General features: G+C 40.2%; 1 protein-coding gene and 1 long non-coding RNA gene across 6 annotated transcripts in view; both read right to left on the bottom strand.

Moving 5' to 3' along the window:
* Window positions 1–23877, bottom strand: part of LOC311296478 — a 152141-nt gene that overhangs the window by 83721 nt on the left and 44543 nt on the right. The window lies entirely within an intron of this gene.
* LOC311295699 (ras-associating and dilute domain-containing protein-like) lies at window positions 715–23846 on the bottom strand. Of its 2 annotated transcripts, none has more exons than XM_084417182.1 (9): window positions 23670–23846; window positions 21921–22128; window positions 21281–21453; window positions 14211–14355; window positions 13346–13524; window positions 12467–12815; window positions 7347–7474; window positions 5337–5476; window positions 715–1609 (listed from the first exon to the last, which is right to left on the bottom strand). In XM_084417182.1, the coding sequence occupies exons 2-9, from the start codon at window positions 22123–22125 to the stop codon at window positions 1522–1524; spliced, it is 1407 nt and encodes a 468-aa protein (XP_084273308.1). In that variant the 5' UTR covers window positions 22126–22128; window positions 23670–23846; the 3' UTR covers window positions 715–1521. The 2 variants fall into 2 exon arrangements, with proteins under 2 accessions (XP_084273308.1, XP_084273307.1); XM_084417181.1 differs by lacking the exon at window positions 23670–23846 and adding an exon at window positions 22224–22417.

The raw sequence follows: 23877 nt of genomic DNA, 5'->3' as shown, positions 1-23877 counted from the left end.
TCTGAATAATCACACTAACTCGACTCAGCAGCTTTGCAGCATTTCTTAAATCTCTTTAAAGAGATGAACGTGTGTAAAGATCATGTTCAAGCGTAAACGTCTCAGCATGAGCTCCTGTATATGGTGTGTGTGTGTGTGTGTGTGTGTGTGTGTGTGTCGCAGTGGAAACAAACTCATTAAATGCTCTATAAATGTCTTTGAGTGTTGCGGTGAGCAGCATCTCTAACACACACACACACACACACACACTTGAGCTCCTCCGTGTTCTTCTACTCCACCTCACAGCAGCTGGACTCCTCGTTCACACACACACACACACACACCTCACAGCAGCTGGACTCCTCGTTCACACACACACACACACACACACACACACACACACACACCTCACAGCAGCTGGACTCCTCGTTCACACACACACACACACACACACACACACACACACACACACACACACACACACACACACACGTGCTGTTACTGTATTTAGATTTCATTTCTAAACCCTCTTCAGACTAGCAGACCCAGCAGAGCAGGACGAGACTCAGTTCAACACCCTGTGAACGACAAACTAGAGTTTTCTGGCTTTTAGTCCATGTCTGTTAGTTCTGAAGCCATTGATAAGCTTGTGTTCTCCAAAACATTGACACAATTATATTTTTGCACATATATTTAAAACTCCTAAAGCCAGAAAGCTGTTATGACTGTGCAACACACAACTTCCCGTTCACTAGACAGAAAAACACAGTTTACCTCTTTTCTTTAAGAAGAAATCAAAATAATATTTATTACACTTGTACAAAAACACATAAATATTACAACAGATTGTTTTTTTAATGCCATCATGAACACAGATGACACTATAACACTGTTTCTCTGGCACTGAGGGAGAATATCATCATTTATGACGGACATCAGGAACCGCACAAGTAATATCAATATGAAATGTCATCAATATGAAAACGGTACAGGTGTAGTTTCATAACATCAGCAACATGAACCATTTAAAACAGCACTTTCATAGTGATACTTTGGTTAAATATTAAAAACTAATGTAGTTCTGGCTGATATTTACAGCAGTGTTTGGATGTTATGAACAGAATGAAGCTGTAATTGTGTGTTTCCAGTTTGAGCTTTAAGGAAACTGAAATAACCCTGTCAGGACCACAACTATTTCTCACGAAAGCAGAAAATGACAGACGGACAGATGCTAAACGAAAATAAAACACTGGTTTAAAACATGTGCTAAACTATATTACATTAAAGATAGAGAGAAGAGTGAGAAATAAACGCTACTGTGAATGGGAGATTTCAACATATTATTCTGGCCTTTTGAGACAAAGAGTTTTCCAGCAGAAGCAACAACAAGAACAACTGAAATAACAGCATGAATGAATCAGTTGAATCGCCTTTACTTTGGTTTCAGCACAATATTAGAGTTGCAGATTTGTCTGAATGGATCAATGAGGAAAGATCAGCTCAATGATGGAGTCGAGCGTCCAGGCCAGTCTGTTCTGGTTCTCAGCATCTGGTGATGAAGCTCCTGGATTGGGTTTTGGCCACCAGTAATCGCAGCGAATCGCTGGACGTCCGGATGAGTTCTCTTCCACTGACAGGGAAAGACAGAGCAGAGGAGGGTTATTCTGTCCGTTTCAGAGTCAAGAACGTCCATCATCTCATCTGTGAAACCTCAGAAACCGATAGTGTTTAATCTTAGAAAGTGGATCTTATGAACATGTTCAAGTTTCTTATTTCAGAATCAGAATGATCTTTATCCACCGAGTGTGTGCAAACACACACTGAATTTGTTGTGGTTTTTCAGGAGCTCTGGGTACATACATACATACATACGACATTATTTCTCTCCAAAATCGAAAGAAAGAAAGAAAGAAAGAAAGAAAGAATTTTTAGCTTAAAGAAAATAATAATTTAGAATTTTTCTACTATAATGCAAACAATAATGATTATAATAATGAAAAATAATAGTTTAAATTGGGAAGTAAAAGAAAGAAAGACTGTGGGAAAATGTGGAACTTGAGTATTTAAACATGCTAGTATTAGTTGTGCTGCCTTTAATGCGATTTAATTAAAAACTACTGTAAGAATGTAAGAATAATGTGAAATGAGAACAAACAAAACACAAAAATATTCAGAAACATTATAAAATCAATAATTAACTTAATTGTCAATGTCAAAATGCAAAACATTTTAACGGTCATAAAATATGCTTCATTTCTTATTAACCCATTTAATCCCAAATTTTTCTCAGACACAAAAATATCCAAATCATGTGTCATTAGTATCCCTTTGAAACAATCAATCATAATTTTTTTAAATTTTCATGGAAAAGTATGTGAAAAAGTGTGTTTTATGATCGGTCACAATTGTGACCGGTGGGATACTGTGTTGTATCAACCATTGGACAGACTGAATATAGGTCTATTTGACCTGTGCGTGTGTTTGTGTGTTTGTTTGTGTGTGTGTTTGTGTTTGTGTGTGTGTGTGTGTGTGTGTGTTTTTGTGTGTGTTTTTGTGTTTTTGTGTGTGTGAGTGTGTGTGTGCGTGTGCATAAGAGTGTATAAAATCCTTATAAAATCCTTGAGGCCACGAGATACTATCTTGAGGCAACGAGAAACTATCTTGAGGCCACGGGATAGTGTCTGGAGGCCACGGGATAGTGTCTGGAGGCCACGGGATAGTGTCTGGAGGCCTCGGGATAGTGTCTGGAGGCCACGGGATATTGTCTGCAGGCCACGGGATAGTGTCTGGAGGCCACGGTATAGTGTCTGGAGGCCACGGGATAGTGTCTGGAGGCCTCGGGATAGTGTCTGGAGGCCACGGGATAGTGTCTCGAGGCCACGGGATAGTGTCTGGAGGCCTCGGGATAGTGTCTGGAGGCCACGGTATAGTGTCTGGAGCCCACGGGATAGTGTCTGGAGGCCTCGGGATAGTGTCTGGAGGCCACGGGATAGTGTCTGGAGGCCACGGGATAGTGTCTGGAGGCCACGGGATAGTGTCTCGAGGCCACGGGATAGTGTATCGAGGCCACGGGATAGTGTCTGGAGGCCTCGGGATAGTGTCTGGAGGCCACGGGATAGTGTCTGGAGGCCACGGGATAGTGTATCGAGGCCACGGGATAGTGTATCGAGGCCACGGGATAGTATCTTGAGGCCACGGGATAGTGTCAGGAGGCCACGGGATGGTATCCTGAGGTCACGAGATGGTATCTCGAGGCCACGGGATACTATCTCGAGGCCACGGGATACTATCTCGAGGCCACGGGATAGTGTCTCGAGGCCACGGGATAGTGTTTGGAGGCCACGGGATGGTATCCTGAGGTCACGAGATGGTATCTCGAGGCCACGGGATACTATCTCGAGGCCACAGGATACTATCTCGAGGCCACGGGATAGTGTCTCGAGGCCACGGGATAGTGTCTGGAGGCCACGGGATAGTGTCTCGAGGCCACGAGATAGTGTCTGGAGGCCACGGGATAGTGTCTGGAGGCCTCGGGATAGTGTCTGGAGGCCACGGGATAGTGTCTGGAGGCCACGGGATAGTGTCTGGAGGCCACGGGATAGTGTCTTGAGGCCACGGGATAGTGTCTGGAGGCCACGGGATAGTGTCTGGATGCCACGGGATAGTGTATCGAGGCCACGGGATAGTGTCTGGAGGCCTCGGGATAGTGTCTCGAGGCCACAGGATAGTGTCTCGAGGCCACGGGATAGTGTCTGGAGGCCACTGGAGGCCACGGGATAGTGTCTGGAGGCCACGGGATAGTGTATCGAGGCCACGGGATAGTATCTTGAGGCCACGGGATAGTGTCTGGAGGCCACGGGATGGTATCCTGAGGTCACGAGATGGTATCTCGAGGCCACGGGATACTATCTCGAGGCCACGCGATAGTATCTCGAGGCCACGGGATAGTGTCTCGAGGCCACGGGATAGTGTCTCGAGGCCACGGGATAGTGTCTCGAGGCCACGGGATAGTGTCTGGAGGCCTCGGGATAGTGTCTGGAAGCCACGGGATAGTGTCTGGAGGCCACGGGATAGTGTCTGGAGGCCACGGGATAGTGTCTGCAGGCCACGGGATAGTGTCTGGAGGCCACGGGATAGTGTCTGGAGGCCACGGGATAGTGTCTCGAGGCCTCGGGATAGTGTCTGGAGGCCACGGGATAGTGTCTGGAGGCCACGGGATAGTGTCTGGAGGCCACGGGATAGTGTCTCGAGGCCACGGGATAGTGTCTGTGTGTAAAATTAGGTAGAAAGTTAGGTAGCAGCAGAAAGTAAGGTAGAACAGTTAGCCTATGTGTATTAGCATGTTGATACAATGGGTTATCCCACCGGTCACTATTGTTGCCGTTGACATGTTTGTGAGTTCTATGACCACATTAAATAAAGTTGAGTAATTGCAAATGCATATATCAATACTAGACACCTTAAACATGATGTGTACCAAAAATCTATGTCCTATCTTTATGTTAACATACTTTAATAACCTTTTCTTTGGGAGCTTTCTTGCTGCCATCCTCTTCTCTTGGCGCAAACAGGAAGTAAACAGCTCTGGTCATGTGACAATTTACAGTAAACATGCGACACTGCACATATTTCATTGAGACCCTTTATTATTTCAATATCTGCTGGAAATGCATTGATAGATCATTCAGTAACATTTTTATAGCCTTAGAAATGAAACATTTTTTTACGGTCACTATTGTGACCGGTGGGATTAAATGGGTTAATGGAAGTTATAATATATAATTAAAATATGTAATGTTTGCACCACTAGTGGCAATTGCAAAAAAATAAAACAATTGTTGTCCTCCCTATGACTGGGCCATATTACTAAAACAATACAATATTTTCAGGTTTTTTTTACAATATTCTACATATTTGCTCATTTTTCAGCTTTTTTTTTTTTTAATCAGAGGATCAATTCTTTCAGCCAAATCAGTGAAAATATAGTCAAAAACAATGGGAATGTTTTATTTTTAATCAATGGAGACAAGATGACGTATTACAGCAGTAGGTCAGCGTGTCAGATGTTTTGATAAGTGGCACTGTAAAAACAAAAGTAGTAGTAACTTTAAAAACAATAAATAAGGCAAACTATCAAAACACTCAACTTGAAGTTAACTCCACGCATTTGCTCCTATTAAAGTCAACTCAAAACTTGTGTTCATCTAATGAGTAACAGGTAGTCTTTTGCAACTATGGATTGTTTAGCATTTAGCAATGCGAGCAGCAACAATCCTTGTTTTTCATCTCCATGTTTGATTTTCAAAGATAACTTCATGACATGAACACTGTTTGTCTCTTAAAAGTGTAGTGCTCACCTGTGGTAGTCCACGCCCACCAGACTGACTCCGTTCACAGCGAGGATCCGGTCGCCCGCTCGCAGTCTCTGGCTGAGCGCTGCTGGGGAGTCTGGCACCACTGACTTCACGTAGATCCCGCTCACTCGCAGGGGAGTTTTCTGTTACCAACAAGACAAAACAAAGAGAAGACTCGAGATTAGCGATGACTAGATGAGGATCTGCGTCAGCAGGAAGTGAATGATTGGTTTCTGTATCACCTTAATCACCACTGATGCATTTGTTTGAGAGCGTCCTGAGTCACATGGAGAAAGTAGATGTTTTATTGTCTCTGAATGCTAAACCACACAGTCATCAGGTTCTTACTTCATCTGATTGTTAACATCAACCTCAGTGTCAGTGCAGTTCTGGGAAACACAGGAGATCTCACGTTCAGTCAAGCTCTGGACTCATTGTTGGCTTCGAAAGACGATCGGTGTGGCCAACGCAAACCCATTCGTCCCCTACTGAGCAGTTTCTCGTAAAATGTAACCCCCCACATGTGTACCTCATAGCTAACACCTAAGTCAGCAATTCCAAGTCATTTACAGGGCCAAAGTCTCTGAGCAAGTGAACAAAATAGCTCGAAGTAACTATGGCTCTGTTCCAAAGCATAGTAAGCTGCCTATGTAGGCGGTATTTTAAGGTCTCACATGATGCAAAATCTGTTAGAAAAGTTAGGGAACAGCATCGTCCTGCCGTCCAAGACATCATCGACCAAAACCAAATTCCAAAGTAGCAACACATGTGTCCTTTGCAGAGAAGACAATCCCATAATGCACTGCAACAAGTTCAGTGAACAAATCTAGCCAGATAGTGGATAAAGTGAGCTTACAATAAAAAAAAAAATGGATCTATTTTACACAAAACATGTTTATCATATAAAATGATCACGTCTCTTTAGAAGACATGGATTAAACCACTCGATTTATATGGATTCCTTATATGTGACCCTGGACCACAAAACCAGTCTTATGGGTAATTTTATTAAAATTGAGATTTATACATCATCTGAAAGCTGAACACATAATCTTTCCACTGATGTATGGTTTGTTAGGATAGGACAATATTTGGCCGAGATACAACTATTTGAAAATCTGGAATCTGAGGGTGCAGAAAAATCGAAATATTGAGAAAATCTCCTTTAAAGTTGTCCATTTCTATTCGCGATTAGATATTTATGGTGGGAAATTTACTAACTTTCTTCATGGAACATGACCTTTACTTAATATCCTAATGATTTTTGGCATAAAAGAAAAATCGATAATTTTGACCCATACAATGTTGTGTTGGCTATTGCCACAAATATACCCGTTAAGACTGGTTTTGTCATCCAGGGTCACATATGAGATCTTTATGAACGTTTATGATAGTTTTGCGTGAATGGACTTTCAATGGAGGGACGGAAATCCCTCATTTACACGAAAGACTTACTGGGTTTGGATCCCCATGAGGGTGAGTAAATGTTGACTGGGGTTTTCATTTTGGGGTGTATTCCCCTTTAAAGATTAGGATGCTGTCTATGTAGGCCGCTCTCTAGGGTTTGGAGCACAGACTACATGTCCGGATCTAATCTAGCCCTGTTATTTTTAATCATAACAGCTGTTGACTGGCCTTGATTTGAAGGTGTTGTGCAGCTCAAATGGCATTACAGTTTGCATTCGACATATAAAACCGTGTGTCTACAGAGAAATGAAATACCTTCTATATATAAAACAGGGTAATTTCATAAGCATGATCACAGTGAAGGAACAACTATTAAAGTCCATATGCCAATCAACTCACCAGAGGACCCATCATTTATTTATCTGCTTCAAATGTTACATACAGTAAATAGAGAGTGTGTATTAAACCAAACTTGTCCAGGTCATTTTCCTGCTAAATTCTCATTACCGCAAAGCACAAACATTTTACAAAAAAGTTTACATACTATACACTGTAGAAAGAGTAGACAAGTATAGAATATAAAAATAGGACAAAGATATTTCTCACCATTCCATCCACCAGTGCCAGACCAAGACCATGAGGTCCTCTCATCAGCTCTACGGTGAACACCTCATCTCTGTCCTCCTCGTCTTCCTCCTTTCTTTGGTCTGTGTTTCCTTCCAGGCCGTTCTTTACTGGGAAAACAACATCAAACACATCAGCTCTGGGCCTTCACTAGATCAAATAAAGCATAAACAAACTCAAATATCACTGAATGTCCAGGTCAAACATCATCCCAAAATCAGAAGAATTATGTTTTGCATGAAGAAAATGAAGGTTGTTTTCAGGACTATCAATATTATTATCATAGTGATCATTTCATGGCATTAAAGTCAAAATGAAATCCGAATTGTAGGTCAAATTGGAAAGGTCAAGTAAACATCTGAACTGACATAAACATCAGATAATTCTGCATGATGATGATACAAGAATGACTGTTTTCCTGTTCCCATGAAGATCTTCTGCTGTGGGCTGGTGGAAACACAAAGGGCTTTCCTCCAGCGATCGGCCACCCGGCCCGCGTCCTGAACAATGCCCGTCCCGATTAAGATTCCACCCAGCAAGTCAACTGTAAATTCCCATGATGCTTTATCCATTGCTCTTTTTTCTCCTGACATCACCACCTCTCTGTAATTCTTGAACCAGATTATAGGATTTGTGCCAGTACCAAAAAAAAGCAGCCAAAACTAGTGTGATCTGAGCAGAGTCCCTTTGATTAGGAAAACCCACACTAGTCTTCAGAGAGAGGAGGCGGGAAACCAGTGGGAACGGGACACCACATGTAGAGCTTTCCATTCATTAACTATATATTAAATGTACAAATGTCCAGTTTACACACTATTTTAGTTCACTCTTTGTTTCAGCTCTATGTTCTGATTGGACTGTGTTTGGAGATGTTGTTTAAATGCGACAATTTGCTTGGCAACATAAACAGCCATATAGGAGAGAACGTCAACACAACACACATCTGAGATAAACTCTATGTGGAAGTTGAGATACTTTGTGAATAAAAAGTCTTTTTTCTTTTTTTTTCTTTTACAAATACAAAGCATTTGCATTGCTTTATAATATCTGGATTCAACCATGGGAGTCCAACCATTACAATGACTTTATGACATTTTTGAAGTTTTGTTGGAATGGGCTTTTAATGGAGGACAAAATCTCTTAGGTTTCATTTAAGTACCTTCATTTTTGTTTCAAAGGTGAACAAAAGTTTAATGGGTTTATAACAACATGAGGGTGAGTAAATGATGACAGATTTTTCATTTTTGGGTAAACTAACACAATATGTTTTTTTCAGATCTGAATCTGCATGCTGCTTTAGTTCATGAAGGCTTCCTGTTGATTGGATTCTCATCCTTTAAAAATGTATAACCTGTCATCAAGGAAATCATTCCTCGTCATTGATGAAACAGCAAGAGTTTAACATATTCCTCCAAATGCCCCTACAATAAGAGTTAAAGCGCTGAAGAAACTCTATGATTTACCTGATCTTGAGAGAGAGAGATTGAGGCACAATTTGGATTATTCTCACCTGACCATTGCTCATTTTATAAATATATTATGCGTGGGAAAAACATTCTGAAGAGGAGATATGCTGGTTTCCAGCTTCTTCACCTGATGGAGCCAGAGCACACAAACCCAACTCCACATCAACACCAGCACCTCCCATACGCCTCCAAAGACAATACACCCTGCCTTTGAAATCAGGGAACACACTACAGGGTGAACATGTCTGAGGTGTTTCTCAGAGTACAGCTCACAAACAAACAGAAGACAAGTAGAACAAGAGCTACATCTCTTTTCATGTAGCTTCACATCAGTGTAAAATCATGCATATGCAAGGAACGCTGTTTTTTCTGTTGTTGTTCCTTGAGACTAAACAGACCTTTATCCAGAATCTGGAGGAGAAAAGCAGATCAGCAAGTGTCTTGGTGTCTTGCTTGATCATGGTCAAGTCAGGGATTGATGCTTACATTTTTCCCAAGGTCCACATGTCCTCCTAAATTGAAATGTTTTATAGGCCTACTTAAAATTAATAATTTTATAGGTCAGCCGAGACAAAGGCTACAAAAATTTGCGTTGAATTTAATGCCAGATACAGTATATTGTGTAACCAAAATACCAATAATAACCAGGAAAAACTTAAGTCATAATAGACTTTTATTTATAAACAAGCATAAAATGGGACTCTTATTTTGAAATGTTAATGTTTTACTATAGAGTGCAACAGTCTGGTTCCAGAAGTAAACAATCATTTTCTCCATAAGAAAATTGAGTTTGATCATTTTTAAATGAGTAGTTTTATAATAATAATAATAATAACACATTTTATTTAAAGGCGCCTTTCAAAACACCCAAGGTCACCGTACAAATAAAACAGGGTTTAAAATACATATCAGATAGCAAATGCATTTAACATACTAAAAGATACAAAAAGATACTCAAAAAGGATAAAAAATTTGGTTTAGTAAAAATAAAAAATAAAATAAATAAAAAAATCTGGAGAGCGTGACAGTCAGGGAAAATTGCAGAAAAAGGTGGGTTTTGAGATGTGATTTGAAAATTGTCAATGTATCAATGTTTCGGATGTTGGGTGGGAGGGAATTCCAGAGGCGGGGGGCGGAACGGCTGAAGGCTCTGGAACCCATGGTGGTCATACGGGCAGGGGGGACAGTGAGGCTGATGGATGAAGATGATCTAAGAGTCCGACTGGGTGTGTTGACGTGGAGAAGTTCAGTTATGTAAGGAGGGGCGAGGTTGTGGAGGGCTTTGAATGTTAATAGAAGGATTTTATAGGTGATGCGGTGTGTGATGGGAAGCCAGTGAAGCTGCTGGAGAACAGGGGTGATGTGATGAGAAGACGGGGTCCTGGTGATGATCCGGGCAGCAGCATTTTGAACAAGTTGTAGTTTACGGAGGGACTTGAGGGGGAGACCAGTGAGAAGTGAGTTGCAGTAATCCAGGCGGGAGGTGACGAGGGAATGGACCAGGATGGCGGTATTATCGGCAGTGAGGGACGGGCGGAGACGGTTGATATTGCGGAGATGGAAATATGCAGAACGGGTAATGTTGTTAATGTGAGAATGGAAAGACAAAGTGCCGTCCAGGACGACACCCAGACTCTTAACTTGGGGGGAGGGAGAGACAGAGGAGTTATCGATGGTGATGGTGAAACTGTTAGCTTTGGTGAGGGTGGATTTAGAACCAATAAGAAGAACCTCAGTTTTATCACTGTTCAGTTTGAGAAAGTTGGAGGAAAACCAAGTTTTGATTTCTTGGAGGCAGTCACAGAGGGAGGTGGGAGGGAGGGAGGAGTTGGGGTTAGAGGAAAGGTAGAGCTGGGTGTCGTCCGCATAGCAATGAAAGTGAATATTGTATTTACGGAATATGTGACCAAGGGGGAGTAAGTAAATGATGAAGAGGACTGGACCGAGGACAGAACCTTGTGGTACACCAGAGGAGATGGGAGATGGCTGGGATGCAAAAGTTTTTAGTTGGATGAACTGAGTTCGGCCAGTGAGATAAGAGTGGAACCAGTCCAGGGGTGTGCCAGATAGTCCAATGGATGCCAGTCCATGGAGAAGGATGGAGTGGGAGATGGTGTCGAAAGCTGCGGTAAGGTCAAGGAGGATGAGAATGGTTATGAGTCCAGAGTCTGCTGCCAGGAGGAGGTCGTTGGTTATTTTGAGTAGAGCTGTTTCAGTGCTGTGATGGGGACGAAAACCAGACTGGAACTGTTCATAAAGGTTATTGTCGGAAAGATGAGAGTGGAGTTGGGATGCAACCGTTTTTTCCAGGATTTTCGAAAGGAATGGCAGATTGGAGATAGGCCGGAGGTTATTGAAGTTACTGGGGTCTGAACCAGGTTTCTTAAGGATTGGAGTTACTGCAGCACATTTGAGAGATGGTGGAACAGAACCAGAGGTGAGGGAGGAGTGGATGATGTCGGTGATCAGAGGAGACATGTGGGGGAGACAGGCTTTGACCAGCGGTGTTGGAAGGGGGTCAAGTTGACAGGTGGACGGTTTTGATTTTCTGATGAGTTCCGATACATTGGCAACAGAGGGAAGGTGGAAATTCGAGAATGGTTGAAAGGAAGGGGGTCGGAGGGGAACAGAAGGGGATACATTGTAGGAAATGTGAGAGTCCAGTTGCTGATGAATAATTTCAATTTTACCGTTAAAAAAGTTCATGAGTGAAACACATTGCTCAGCAGAGTAGAAGTGTTGGGGGAAGTTGTCCGGAGGGTGTAGGGAGTTGTTAAGTACAGAAAACAGAGTCCGCGTGTTCCCATCACCAATGTTGATGAGACCTGCATAGTGTTGTGATTTGGCTGTGTTGATTGAGTCCTTATAATGGAGGATGTGGAGATGGTACATTTCCTTGTGAACGGTGAGACAGGATTTTTTGTATATTTATATTTCTCAGACATTAATTTGATCATGCTGTTTGCAATGCTTTGTGGGATTGTAGTTCTTTCCCTCACAAAAACCGTTAAGTACACAGACTTAAGTCTTTTTGTTCGACATTTGTTCTTTACTTCAAATCAAAGCTTGTGGTGTTGCGATTCACCTCGTAGCTGGTTGCTTTGCTTCATGGCTTATAACTCTTTAATGAAGACTTTTTAAAAAGTCCTATGGGAAAAATGAATGGGAAAAAAGAATACTTTGGGAACCAGTGCCACTGGAAAAGAGGGCTCTATTGCCAGCTGCTCATTCAGAAAGACGAGGGAGATAAAATAAGCACTCTTACAACCATCTACAGCCATCCACATCATATTACAATATAAACACCATAATGTAAACATCGTCTTCGTTCATCAACAGAAGATCATAAGCAATCGCTTGGCATAAATGTGCGGTGTTCATTGTTTGAGAACTGCTCTGAAACCACAAGCCTGTAGAAAGTGCATTTTTACTTTGAAACGTGTCATACTTATTTAATGACATCATAGCCTTTCGGAATTTAATAATCACACTGGGCTGCATCGCGATTCCTGTTTTTCCATCCACAAATTTATGTTAGCTATACTATTTTAGATATTAAAAACTTTTTATAAGCTTAAATTTTACAAAGCTGAGGACCTGCAGGGACCTTTTTTTATTCACAGATGTGCGGATTACCTTTCCTGTGCTGGCGTGCCATCTGCTGCGTCGCCCCCTCCAGCGGGCCGGTGTCCAGCTCGGCCTGGTCCAGATTCTGAGGGGTGTTGGGAGGCGTAAGCAGGCAGGAGGGGTCGAGGGCCAGACTCTTGTGGTAGCCCAGGTCTGTACTCCCAGACAAGCTGTTCTGGAGCTCCAGGCTCTTGAGTTTCTGGGTCAGGACGGCCTCACACGAGCTCAGGTTGCTGTGAGACTCCCGGAGCTGAGGAGGTGTCATGGTGACGGGGTGTTGATCTGTTGCCTCTGAATCCTGGCAGGTGATTGGTTCAGTCGTTGTTTCAGTCTCTTCATTCAAGCTACTGCTGGAGCCCTGAATTAATCCAAAATGACAAAAATAATATATAATAATATATAATAATAATATTATAATAATTATATATTTATATTTCAAATAGCCCATATTTCAAGACATGTTCGATTAATTTGTAGAGCACTTTTCAGAATATGCATCACTTCAAAGCAGCTTTGGAAACTGGTATGTCAGTAATGCCTTAGTGCTTTACCATAAATCAAGTGGTCTTGGATGATATGACAATATAAAACTAGGTGATCCCCCGGATTTAGATTATTAAATTAACCGTAATGTAACCAACAGTGTTGAGAAATATGGGTTATGGATTTAATTTCAATTAGTAAAGTCTCTGAGTTCAGACAGAAAAACTATAACGTGATGGCGTTCCTTACTGTGAAATGTGACAATTATTTGTTTCTAAACTATAGGCCAACATTTCAAAATATATATAAAAAACCAAACTTCTACACCCTTCAACTAACCATTGCACTAAATGTCTGTGCATTCTGTGTGGCGTCTAGGGAGTTGACAGCATGGAGGAGGTTTACCTGTGAGGGCTGATGATCAGACTGTGTCTGGCTCTCTGGGAGAGACTGGATAAACTCCTGCAGATTCTGCAATGGCGGGAACAGCCCTGGCTCTGTGATGGGATTTCCCAGCTCCAGATGAAAGATGCTGCTGGGCAGGATTAGAGGAGGATGGTTGTCGAAACTTTCCAGGATATTAGCTAAGACAAAAAATATTTTTGCTGTCAGGCACAGAGAATCTCAGCGAGCATTCAAGACATCATTTGAGCCCTTTATACGCAGGCCTCCCCCTGATAATGAATCACCCAATGCTAAAAAGGTTAGTTGAAAGCAACACTGACACTGTATTTTAATGTTTATTGCTTTAAAGATTCCTCCTTTAAACCAATCAATTGTATAATGTGCGATATACAAATAAATGTGATGTGACTTTACTAGAGAGTTGAATTGCAGAGCTGGTGCAAACATATCCACATCGCTATGATCAGATGCTTTCTTAACTTCTGTTTTCTCACTGCTGTCATTTTTGTTGTATGTTTATTTTGTTATTGAGAGAAAAGGATGCATTACATATAACACATTCATCTAAACGCTGCTCTCAGCAATTTGGGTGGTGTTACGGACATTCGCTGACAGTAAACTGCTGAAAAGGTATTTCGTACTTCTTTTTAACCTCTGTGAAGAAGTGAAGAACGAAAAAGCTCTTTATCGTGAGTATATCAGGGACTTAAGCCAAACCTCTTAAAATACATATATACACATAGTTTTAATTGATTCACTGAAATGTTTAAAAACAGAAATCGTGCATTATACTGAAAAGGCTGTTGGTATACTATATTATTGAACTGACAATGGTTAAATGTTACTGTTCATCTGTTAATCTCACATGTATGGAGGGCCGCCGCTGCATCCTCTGGAGACGGGGTCCAGCATGGAGGGCACGTACGGGCTGTGTTGTACTCTCTCAGCATATGATGCAGCTGTGCAGGGTTCAGATGAACAAACTCAGCTCTCAGAGTGGACCATGATGCCTGTAACACACACAGATGCATAGAAGAATGAAAAAATCACATAAAACTAAAAGGGCTTTTAGGGCCCAGCCAGATTTCTCAGCAGGGTTAGCTAACTATTCAGGACAGGAGAAATGTGCTGGTGAAATGTCTTTAGAGATGTGTTGACTCACAATTGGTCACATGTATTGTAATCTTGATTTTGCAGCACACAATGGGCACAGAATTGTATATGGCTTACAATGCTTTTGGGAAACACAGCCCAGCATGATTTAGCAATGGTAACTGTTGGTGAAAAACTGCTTTCAGTTAGTTTACTCATTCACACTTCTCACAAGTCAATTTAGATGACATTTTTGTGTTGTATAACAATGAAAATACATTTTTAGTAATATCACCTAAAAGGAGCATGTACAAAGTAAATAGCAAAGGACCCAAGACTGAGCCTTGTGGTGTACCCTCCTTTACCATCGAAAAGATGTTTTACACAATCACATTTACACAAACAAACGGGTAGCATCTAAACTAGGTTAGTGTCTGTCCAGAAATGGCAACACAATATAAAATGAATGTGTCAAATGTAGCACTTAGTTCAAGTAGCACTAGCAGAGATATGCACCCCTGGTCAAATATCATTTGGTCTGAATGTTTTAGTACATTTCTGTGTAGTAAGGAGAATAATTGGGTGGACACAACAGTTTCCAGTATTTTGATGGAGTACATTTCACAAGGGTACATATTCTCTGACAACACATGACAAGTAAACTCTATTGTCGACCAAACAAAACATCTTGAAAATACCGCAAAGGAAATACAGCCAAAACACTTAAACAAAAGACAGCTCACCAAATAACACTCCACATTTATTTTTTCATTCTCCTTTACTGGTGTCTTGTCTAAATAACAGAGTAGTGTTTTCTTCTGTGTCTTTTTTTTCGCATCCAGAACAAAATAACATCCACTACTTGTATGTAATTAAACCAATCTCTTCACAAAATTATATAGGAAGCAGTGGCTGGGAATGAACATTATTGTACAAACTCACTAGAACAACAGACTCTTGCTGAACCTGACAGGATATGTTAGGCATTTCCTTACAGTTACAGCTGTTTCATTCAACAGAGAGTTTATCTTTATAGTTTTGATTAGGTTTATTTCTTTTAGTTTAATTTAATTTGAATACAGAATATAGTCCATATTATAATATATAGTCCAAAATATATAGTCCGATTTTGGTTTTGGGGTCTTCTAGAATAGGTTTTCATGCTTGACAGTTCAAAAGACACATTATTTTTCACATATTTGACATTGTTGCAGCACCTCTCTTCCTAGTCTGTCAGTAACACTCTGTTTAGTTCCTGTCTATATGAAGCCTCTCCTTTCCAAAAGTTTCAGAAATGCCATGCCCGGCCGATACCATAACCGCAAGTTTCAACATACTCATTTATTTTACGTATGCCTTGGGTGGGAATTATTTAAATGAGGAATATTGACATGTTTGATCCTTGAAGAAAACTCAAGACTCCCTCTGGAGTGACACTGTAACTTTGACCTCTTTCATGCTCAAACAGCAACATTACACACTAAAGAAATTTGAAAACATGAAGGCATTAACCAATTTATAATTAACTAATTTTATATACTGTTTTGAGGGTTGCATGCCAATTATACTGATAGTTACTTAATTTAATTTACCAATTAAATATAAATGGAAGTAATGAAATATATTTAGGGTGAAAGTAGAGAGAAAGTTACAATGTCTGTAGCACTAAGATAATAAGTTGGAAGACATTGCTAAATATTTCTTTATTTTGATTTGGGGAAGAAATGTCACATGGCAAGATTCACTATGATATTCTGAAATGAAGCATGAGAGATTTCTCATAAATCTGTGATCTGTCGGACCGCAGGACTCACTCTTGGCTAATAAAGCCACAACACAGTCGTGCATGTGCATCAGACACATGTTTATGAGTAACTCATTTTCTCCAGCTGAATGTGCAAATTATTTGCGTTTCCCTTTTATCTGAAACCAGGTCTGGTCTTGGTTTCTCCTAGGATTTGACTGTAAAAGGGCTAAACAAGTAAAGTCCCATGAGTAAAACAGGTCTGGTGTAGATGTTGGATTTACGTCTTGGTTCACCATTAAATAAAATATAGCTCAGAGACCAAAAATGGAAATGAATGGAAATGTATCAAATTTGTTTCAGATCTTACTCCTAAGCTTTCTTAAACATAAAAATGGCAATGATTGTGGATAGAAGCTCAGATAATCTGGTCTTGGAAGAATTTGATGAGAAATGCTGGAGATCTCTGATTTTGACTGCATTTTGAATATGTGGCAAATCTGTGAAGCACAGTTTAAGAGACTGTTGAGAGAACTTGTGTCATATTGTGATTTTTCTTTGCTATAGACACCCACAAAAGGCTGGACTGAATAGTCAGAATGGCTGTCCCAAAATAGATGGATGGAAAAGGGGAAAAGACATCTGCAACTATGTGCAGAAATGGATGTTTTACAAACCACAAACTGTGCGCTCATGCCATGGGTGGAAACTTAACAACCAGTCTCCCAGCAACTTTGACATGCAACCATTGTTTGTTGACGGATAGAGGAAGTTAACATTCTCTAATTGCACACTGGATGATTCTGACAGACACATGCTGTCTCTTTAGTCTCAACAAGTGCTACATGTGATCATATTATTAGCCAGAAAAGTACAGCTCCTCAAGACAAACTGGATGTCTGATGTCTGTCGGCTCGCTTTCGGGTTAAATTTTCCGCGACTGCGCAACTGGGTTATAGGTTGCCGGGTTGAGGTGACAAACGGGTTGAAATTGTATATGGTGTGTGGATTGTGTGAATATAATGCATTTAATACAAGATCTGGCAACTGGTCAACATTAGACAAACATATTGGTCCGATTATTCATAAAGGAGTTTGGGCCATGCAAATTACGCGAGTTTTCCGGGAGAAATAACAAACTGGGAGGGGTCCGGGAGATAGGGCTAAAAAATGTGAGAAACCCGGGAAAAACGGTAGTGTTGACAGGTATGACTTAGGGTATAAGATGTTAACCCAGAGTCACAGCCAGTTCAAACAAATGCAAAACTGTTTGATTTTCGCATGCGATTTCTCTGTTCAGACCAATTCGTAGCGAACAGCAGACGGCCTGAATGAAAATGCAAACTCTCTCTCTGACAGTAGGTGGTGTTTATAGAAAAGCACAAATACCACGCTTAAATCAGCACAAAGTTAGAAAATAAATAAATAAAGCATACAGAGTTAGAACAGGCTGAAAGACTATGCTGAGTTTGGTAGATTAAGTCTTAGCACATTATAAATGGTTTTATAAAATCATATCAATATGATGGCTTATAAATATTTAAACGGGTTAGATAATACCCTTCTGAAAAAGAAGTGTGTTTGATTGTATTGAATGTGCACTTGCAGTTTACTTAAAATTTTGAAAAGTACACTTTTAAAAAAAACGTACTTGAGGATAATATAATATTAATGAAATAAAAGGATACTTAAGTGAACTTCAAGAGAGTTTTGTCACTATGTACACACTTGAGTACACTTTTAAAAGTTCACTTCAGTAAAGCTAGTACATTTACATTTACATCATTGTTGTAATAATATTTTGTCATGTTTTAAAGTGCACTTATTCTGATGTGTTGACTAACATACTAAAGCACATATATAAAGTACTTAATTATAATTTTAACTGTGTAAATTATCTTTAAAGTTCATTTCAAAATCGTAATTTTAAGAGTGTAATTACAAATAAATGTAAATACAAGTTTCAATATAAATGAATATAATTCATTAAAATATCTTTTAGTTTACAAAAAATGCTTGTCAGTAAATTCAATAGTACACTTTAACCTGGCAATAAAAAAAATATGAAATTACATATTAAGGTGTACTTAAGTCCTACTTAAATTAAAACTATAACATATTTTCATTCAATTGCAAATTACATTCTGGTATTGTAGTTTTGTATTTGTGTGTAGAATGTTTGTTTGTTTGTTTGTTTACTCTTTGTTAATAAGTTCAACATTCCTAGCGACTATGGATGAAAAAAGTTTGTCAATTTGGCAAAATCTGCCACATTTTAAAAAATGAAAAAGATCTTGTATTATTAATGTATATTATGTTATTAAATTATATACAAACATGCAATTAAAAATATCTGTAATAAGTACTCTTTTTAAAAGTAAGCTAAAATGTACTTCTTTTTCACAAGGGAAGTCCGTCTTAGTTTTAATAATGGAGAAACACCCTTAATCCAATTTGGAATGAAATGTGGTTCAGTTTTTGAAATATTTACATCTCCTTCATTTACTGTTAAGGTTGACTGCGTAATGCAGGACAAATAAACACAGAGATCATGTGACAGAGTGAGTCATGTATATGTTTGTTTGGAGTGTGTTTAAAGTAAACTCAGTCACTTAAGACATGAGATCATACTAGCCCCTCCCACCCAGAGCTGTAATCCAGCTCTCTGATAGGCTAAGAGGCTTACCGGTCAAAGTTCATTTACTGCAGAGACTTCACGAGACCTGTAAACCCCCCACGGTACAGGATGTGTTTGGGTGACGTGCTGTAAACCTTATACTGTCCTCTGTTATTCTGCCTTTCTTTTATGGTATGATAAGCTAAGTGAAACTCATTTCCTTGTGCACAAAAGAGTAAACAATGCGTCCCCCCACTATCAATGGCTTTTGAAGAAAGTTAACAGGTTTAAGAGCAGACAAACAGCTGTTTTGACTTCTTCCATTTCCTGTTCATCAGGTGCTAAAGTCCCTCCTGCCAGCGGCGCTCCGTCTACATTGTATTTACAAAATGATTCAACTTTGATGACTGAGCTGAATAATGCATATTATTTGGGATTATATGACAGGCTGAACGCGGTGGCATGTTGTGGCAAGCTGAACGGGTTTTTATTACGTGGTGAATGGAAAAATGGCATGACTCAAGAAGTAAATATGACGTTTGTCATGAGTTTGATGCCATCAGGAGGTTATATTGAATTAACTTGGCTTGTGAAACAGGTTTGCTCTGTATTTCTTGAAACATCACGTCATTTTTATGTCTTTTACAAGCGTTTTATTGGTGTTTCTATAACTGATACTCACACCTGTCCAATCAGCAGTCAAACCCAGATCACAACCTCCAGCACACCTTGCTGTCAAATCCAAGTTAATTCTTCTTTGCAACTGAAGAATGTCCTTATTTATTCACAAGGAAACTCGATCAAGCTGTTTGTCAAGTGAACTGAACAAACAATATAAGGGTGCACTCACTTTATGACCGGAGCATTTCCTTTCTGGTGAATTGTTATCTCTGGATGAGGGCCTTTAAAATGATTTAGCCTTCACTAATGAATCATTCAGACTGATTTGTGAACTGTTTTGACTTATTGATTCACGGGAACCACTCAAGATAAAGTTTCTCTCACAACACTATAGTTTGCAAGTAACTTTTACTCTACACAAGAGAAATATCTATAGCTGATGGAATATTTCAGTGTGTAACAACAAAGATGTACAGGAAACACTTTACAATAAAGTTCCATTTGTTATCATTAGTATTACTAACATGAACTAACAATTAAACATTTATTTTTAGTTAGGGTTAAGTTTAACATTTACTAATACATTACTAAAATAAAAATTGTACCTGTCGATGAACAAAGATCAATCAATGTTTTAACAAATGTATTGCTCATTGTTAGTTAATGTATTAAGTAATGTTATAATAGGACATTATTGTAAAGTGTTACACATTAATATTCAGTATAGAAACTTCCATGATGTTTAAAGGGTGTGTTCACACTTGGCAGGTTTGATTCGTTTTAAACAAACTCTCGACTGAAATATGAACGCAACACAGAACAAAGACATCTAAACGAACCAAAAACAGGTCCTGATGACACAAGATGTGACACTTAAAAGGACAGAATGCTCAAGCAAACCTGTTTTATCTGGTCATAGTCGTGATGTTGACAATCACAGTTCAGTTCAGGCACAAAAACAGTGTCTTCTTGAAGCAGATCTTCGTTTGTGTGTGTGTGACGAAGGGATTCATGCCACTGTTTTGACACATGACACAAGCTCTTCACAAGTTCTCATCTGGTCAAAATACTATCATACTGTGTGTACGCACATATAACAAGCGCATTTATCCCCAAACACAGCATTGTATTGGATGTTTGGTAAGTTCTGGTAAACAAGTAAAAGCTGTTTTTTGGGGGTTTTTTGTACCTTTGTGTGTGTTGTTAAAAATGACAGCGTGAACACGAAGCTCTAAGGAACACCCTTAGATTTAATTAATTTCCATGACTTTTCCATGCCTGGAAAACACAATTTCAAAAGTCCTAGATAATTCCAGGTTTTCCATGAATATAGGAAACAACATATTGGGTAGATTCACCTCTGATGGTTCAAATCATATTCTGCCTCAAAATTTAAAGAGAAATTATATAAAATATAAAATTATCTTTAGCTTTTAGAAAATGAAACATTTCCTCCAAATTCAAAATTTCTCGTCTGTAATAATGAATGGATGAATGAATGAATGAATGAATGAATGAATGAATGGATGAATGAATGAATGGATGAATGAATGAATGAATGAATGAATGAATGAATGGATGAATGAATGAATGAATGAATTCAGGTTAAGGCATATTATTAATCTAATATCTGGATGCAAAATAGAGCTTTCCAAAAATGTGTAAAAAAATATTGTCTTTTTTACTGTTTAGTTCTGAGTTTATAAAACTGAATGTTGTTTGAATCCTGTAAAGATTTGATTTATTTTGTGTCAGAACATATTATTGTGTGCAAGTGCATGAGCATGGTACTGGGATCATCCCTGAAACAACCCTTTAGCATCTGTGCAAGCACTTGAGGAGCAGCTGTAGGGTTTCTGACCTGCAGCAGGGTCTCTTTGGGAGTCGCGAGCAGGTTGACGGCTGAAGAGAGTTTCTGGAAGGAGTCGGCAGCCAGATCTCCCAGCCCGATGCTTTGAGTCCAGTCCATCAGCAAATCCAGGTTGGCCCGGATCTGCACTCCTCTAGACCACTGGTAGAAACCACCGCCAGACCCTTCAAACACAACCACAACTATATTTATTCTGTGGTAACATGTTCATCATATGAAGCTTCTCTTTATTTTTCAATAATCATCAAAAGTCACAAGCAGGATTTGAACTCAACCAGTTTACATTCATAGTTTTGTCTGGCTTCAGCAGAATATTGCGTGCTTTCTGTGTAGCCAATGATATTTACACCTGGACGCAAATATTCACTCAGTGAAATTCACACCCTTGTGAGAAACACGTCCCAACAGAGAAGCAAGACCGCTGGGATGAAAACAGCCGGTTATACAAAGTAGTTTACAACGCACTCTCTCGTCTTCTCTTGCGTTCTTATTTTGGTGCGTGAATCCATATAACTTGTATCGAAACCTCATTAAAAAAAGTTCACGCACAGTAAATTTACTCTATTTTTGAGTGCGAATCACCATCAGGTTTGGTTGAGTCTTCAGAAGGACAGTGCGTGCATGTGCTCACCTCTCTCCATGAGCGCGTTGAAGAGCGAGGCGTTGGTGAAGAAGAACAGGTAGGTCAGCAGTTGAGACGTGATCTCGCTGTGCACCAGGAAAGTCTTGAGCAGTGTCAGGACATCCAGGATCTGGCTGACCCCCGCAGGCGTGCGCAGCTGTCCGCTCTCAGAGAAAGGGTTACTGTCCAGCAGCTCCGGCAACACAGCATACATGCTCTAACAGAGGGGACGGGGACATAATGTGTGATTAATGTGCTTAACAATCCATTGACTGATGTATCCTGTACTGAATCTTATAATAGCTTACATACTTGCTAAATAGTAGCTTTATCAAAAACAACTTTAACTTTGCCTGCTGCATAATGAGGTCCAACTGATGCGCATAACAGTGAGCGTATTGTGCACTCCCGTAGACGTCTTGCACTTTACGCTGCACTCCACCAGTAGCACCCCTCATCACTGCGGCACCATCATAGGCCTGGGCCTATTTTCCCTCTTGTCCCGCAGGAAGGATGGTGCTCAGCCTTTCCAATAATGCAGTGACAATCGTATCAGCGGTCGCATTTGGAAGCGCGATAAACTCAAAAAAGCGTTCTTGAATGTTGTCGTGGCCATCTATGTACCGTAGCACAAGCACAAGCTGACAATGAGTGCAGATGTCGGTTGTCTCGTCTGCCTGAATGGCAATATAGTCCGACTGTTTCACCTCTTCCAGAATGCGGTCTCTGAGCACTGACAACATGCAGTCTAACAGTTCATTTTGCACGGTCTTCGAAGTGCCTTTAAAAACAGTGGCGTTCTCCAGGTGCACCTCCAACTCGATTGAGGCCATGAGATCAATTAGACCCAGCCAGGGTTTCCTGATGAGTCACTCTCATCGTGACCACGCAAAGCAAGTTCAAAGGCACCACAAAATGTCACGGCATCAATGATCTTTGACAAAATATGCCGATTCCTGTCCACCTCCTCGTTGTGCCTTCTTATGGCAATGCGGTGTCCCTCATCTAGCTGTGTGGCTATGCTAATTCGGCCTAGTATGGCTAGCTTCACAGAGTTGTCCATATGCACTCTTGCCCGTTCGTGTTTCTTAATGCGTTCTGACATGTGTGTCAGGTCTGTCACCCCTGTCTGTTGGTGCGTTCAAGTCATCTCGTATAGATCGTATTTACGAGTTGAACGCACTTGAACGCCACCACATTGTCGTAAATACCAGTGGGGAGCTCGGGATTTTCTCTAAAGCTCCGATCTTTACGAGTTGGGGGCGTGTCAGTGATTAACATGGCGGAATACACAATACGTAAAGGTATTTAGCTGTGATATTGTCAGGCTTTGCTATTAACAGCTCAGATAGCTAATCGCCAACACAGAATATGATAATATAACAATGCAACATGTAACGATGTGTTGGCAGTGGCTTCATAAATTAATTAAAAACATAAAAATACAAAGTACACCTGATGCACATTTCTTTGTTCTTCATTTTCTAGAACAAGAGTTTAAGAACCATACTGTATTTTTGTGTAATTAATTAAGAGAATGTACTCCGCCATTTTGCTCCGACGAAAGTGACTTGAACGCACATGCCGTTATAAGCACGACTTCCCACCTCGTACGTACGAACTTCCCAGGAGGACTTGAACGCACCTGTCCACGAGCGATCACAAGCACTTGTTTTAAACAGTAAGCAAGGGAAGCAAAAGATTGCATTGGCGTAACTTAACCACAGCTAGTAAGCCGAACCTTTCGATTGAACCAACCTCGGGAAAAGGTTATCTTGTAGGTTTTCTTCTTTTCTCGCGCCTGTTGGGTTATATTCACTTCTGGCTTGTCTGGCCCGAGTTCTTTTACAATTAGTTTTTCCGCTAATGTTCTTCTTTCGAAGGGATATACAGGTGTAGAGATTTAACTGAATTTGGGGCTAACGTTAGCTCAACTCCCACGACTACATTAAAGGGATACTCCACT

Source organism: Rutilus rutilus, assembly GCF_951802725.1.
Source record: "Rutilus rutilus genome assembly, chromosome: 1".
Lineage (NCBI taxonomy): Eukaryota > Metazoa > Chordata > Actinopteri > Cypriniformes > Leuciscidae > Rutilus > Rutilus rutilus.
This window is presented reverse-complemented; position numbering and strand designations above follow the sequence as displayed.

Bases quoted from the DNA above. Each gene is read 5' to 3' on its own strand.
- LOC311295699 (XM_084417182.1), bottom strand. From the start codon at position 22,125: ATGTATGCTGTGTTGCCGGAGCTGCTGGACAGTAACCCTTTCTCTGAG. The intron at 21,454-21,920 runs GTGAGCACATGC...TTGTGTTTGAAG, and splicing joins CAACGCGCTCATGGAGAGAG to GGTCTGGCGGTGGTTTCTAC. The intron at 14,356-21,280 runs GTCAGAAACCCT...TGTGTGTTACAG, and splicing joins CCAAAGAGACCCTGCTGCAG to GCATCATGGTCCACTCTGAG.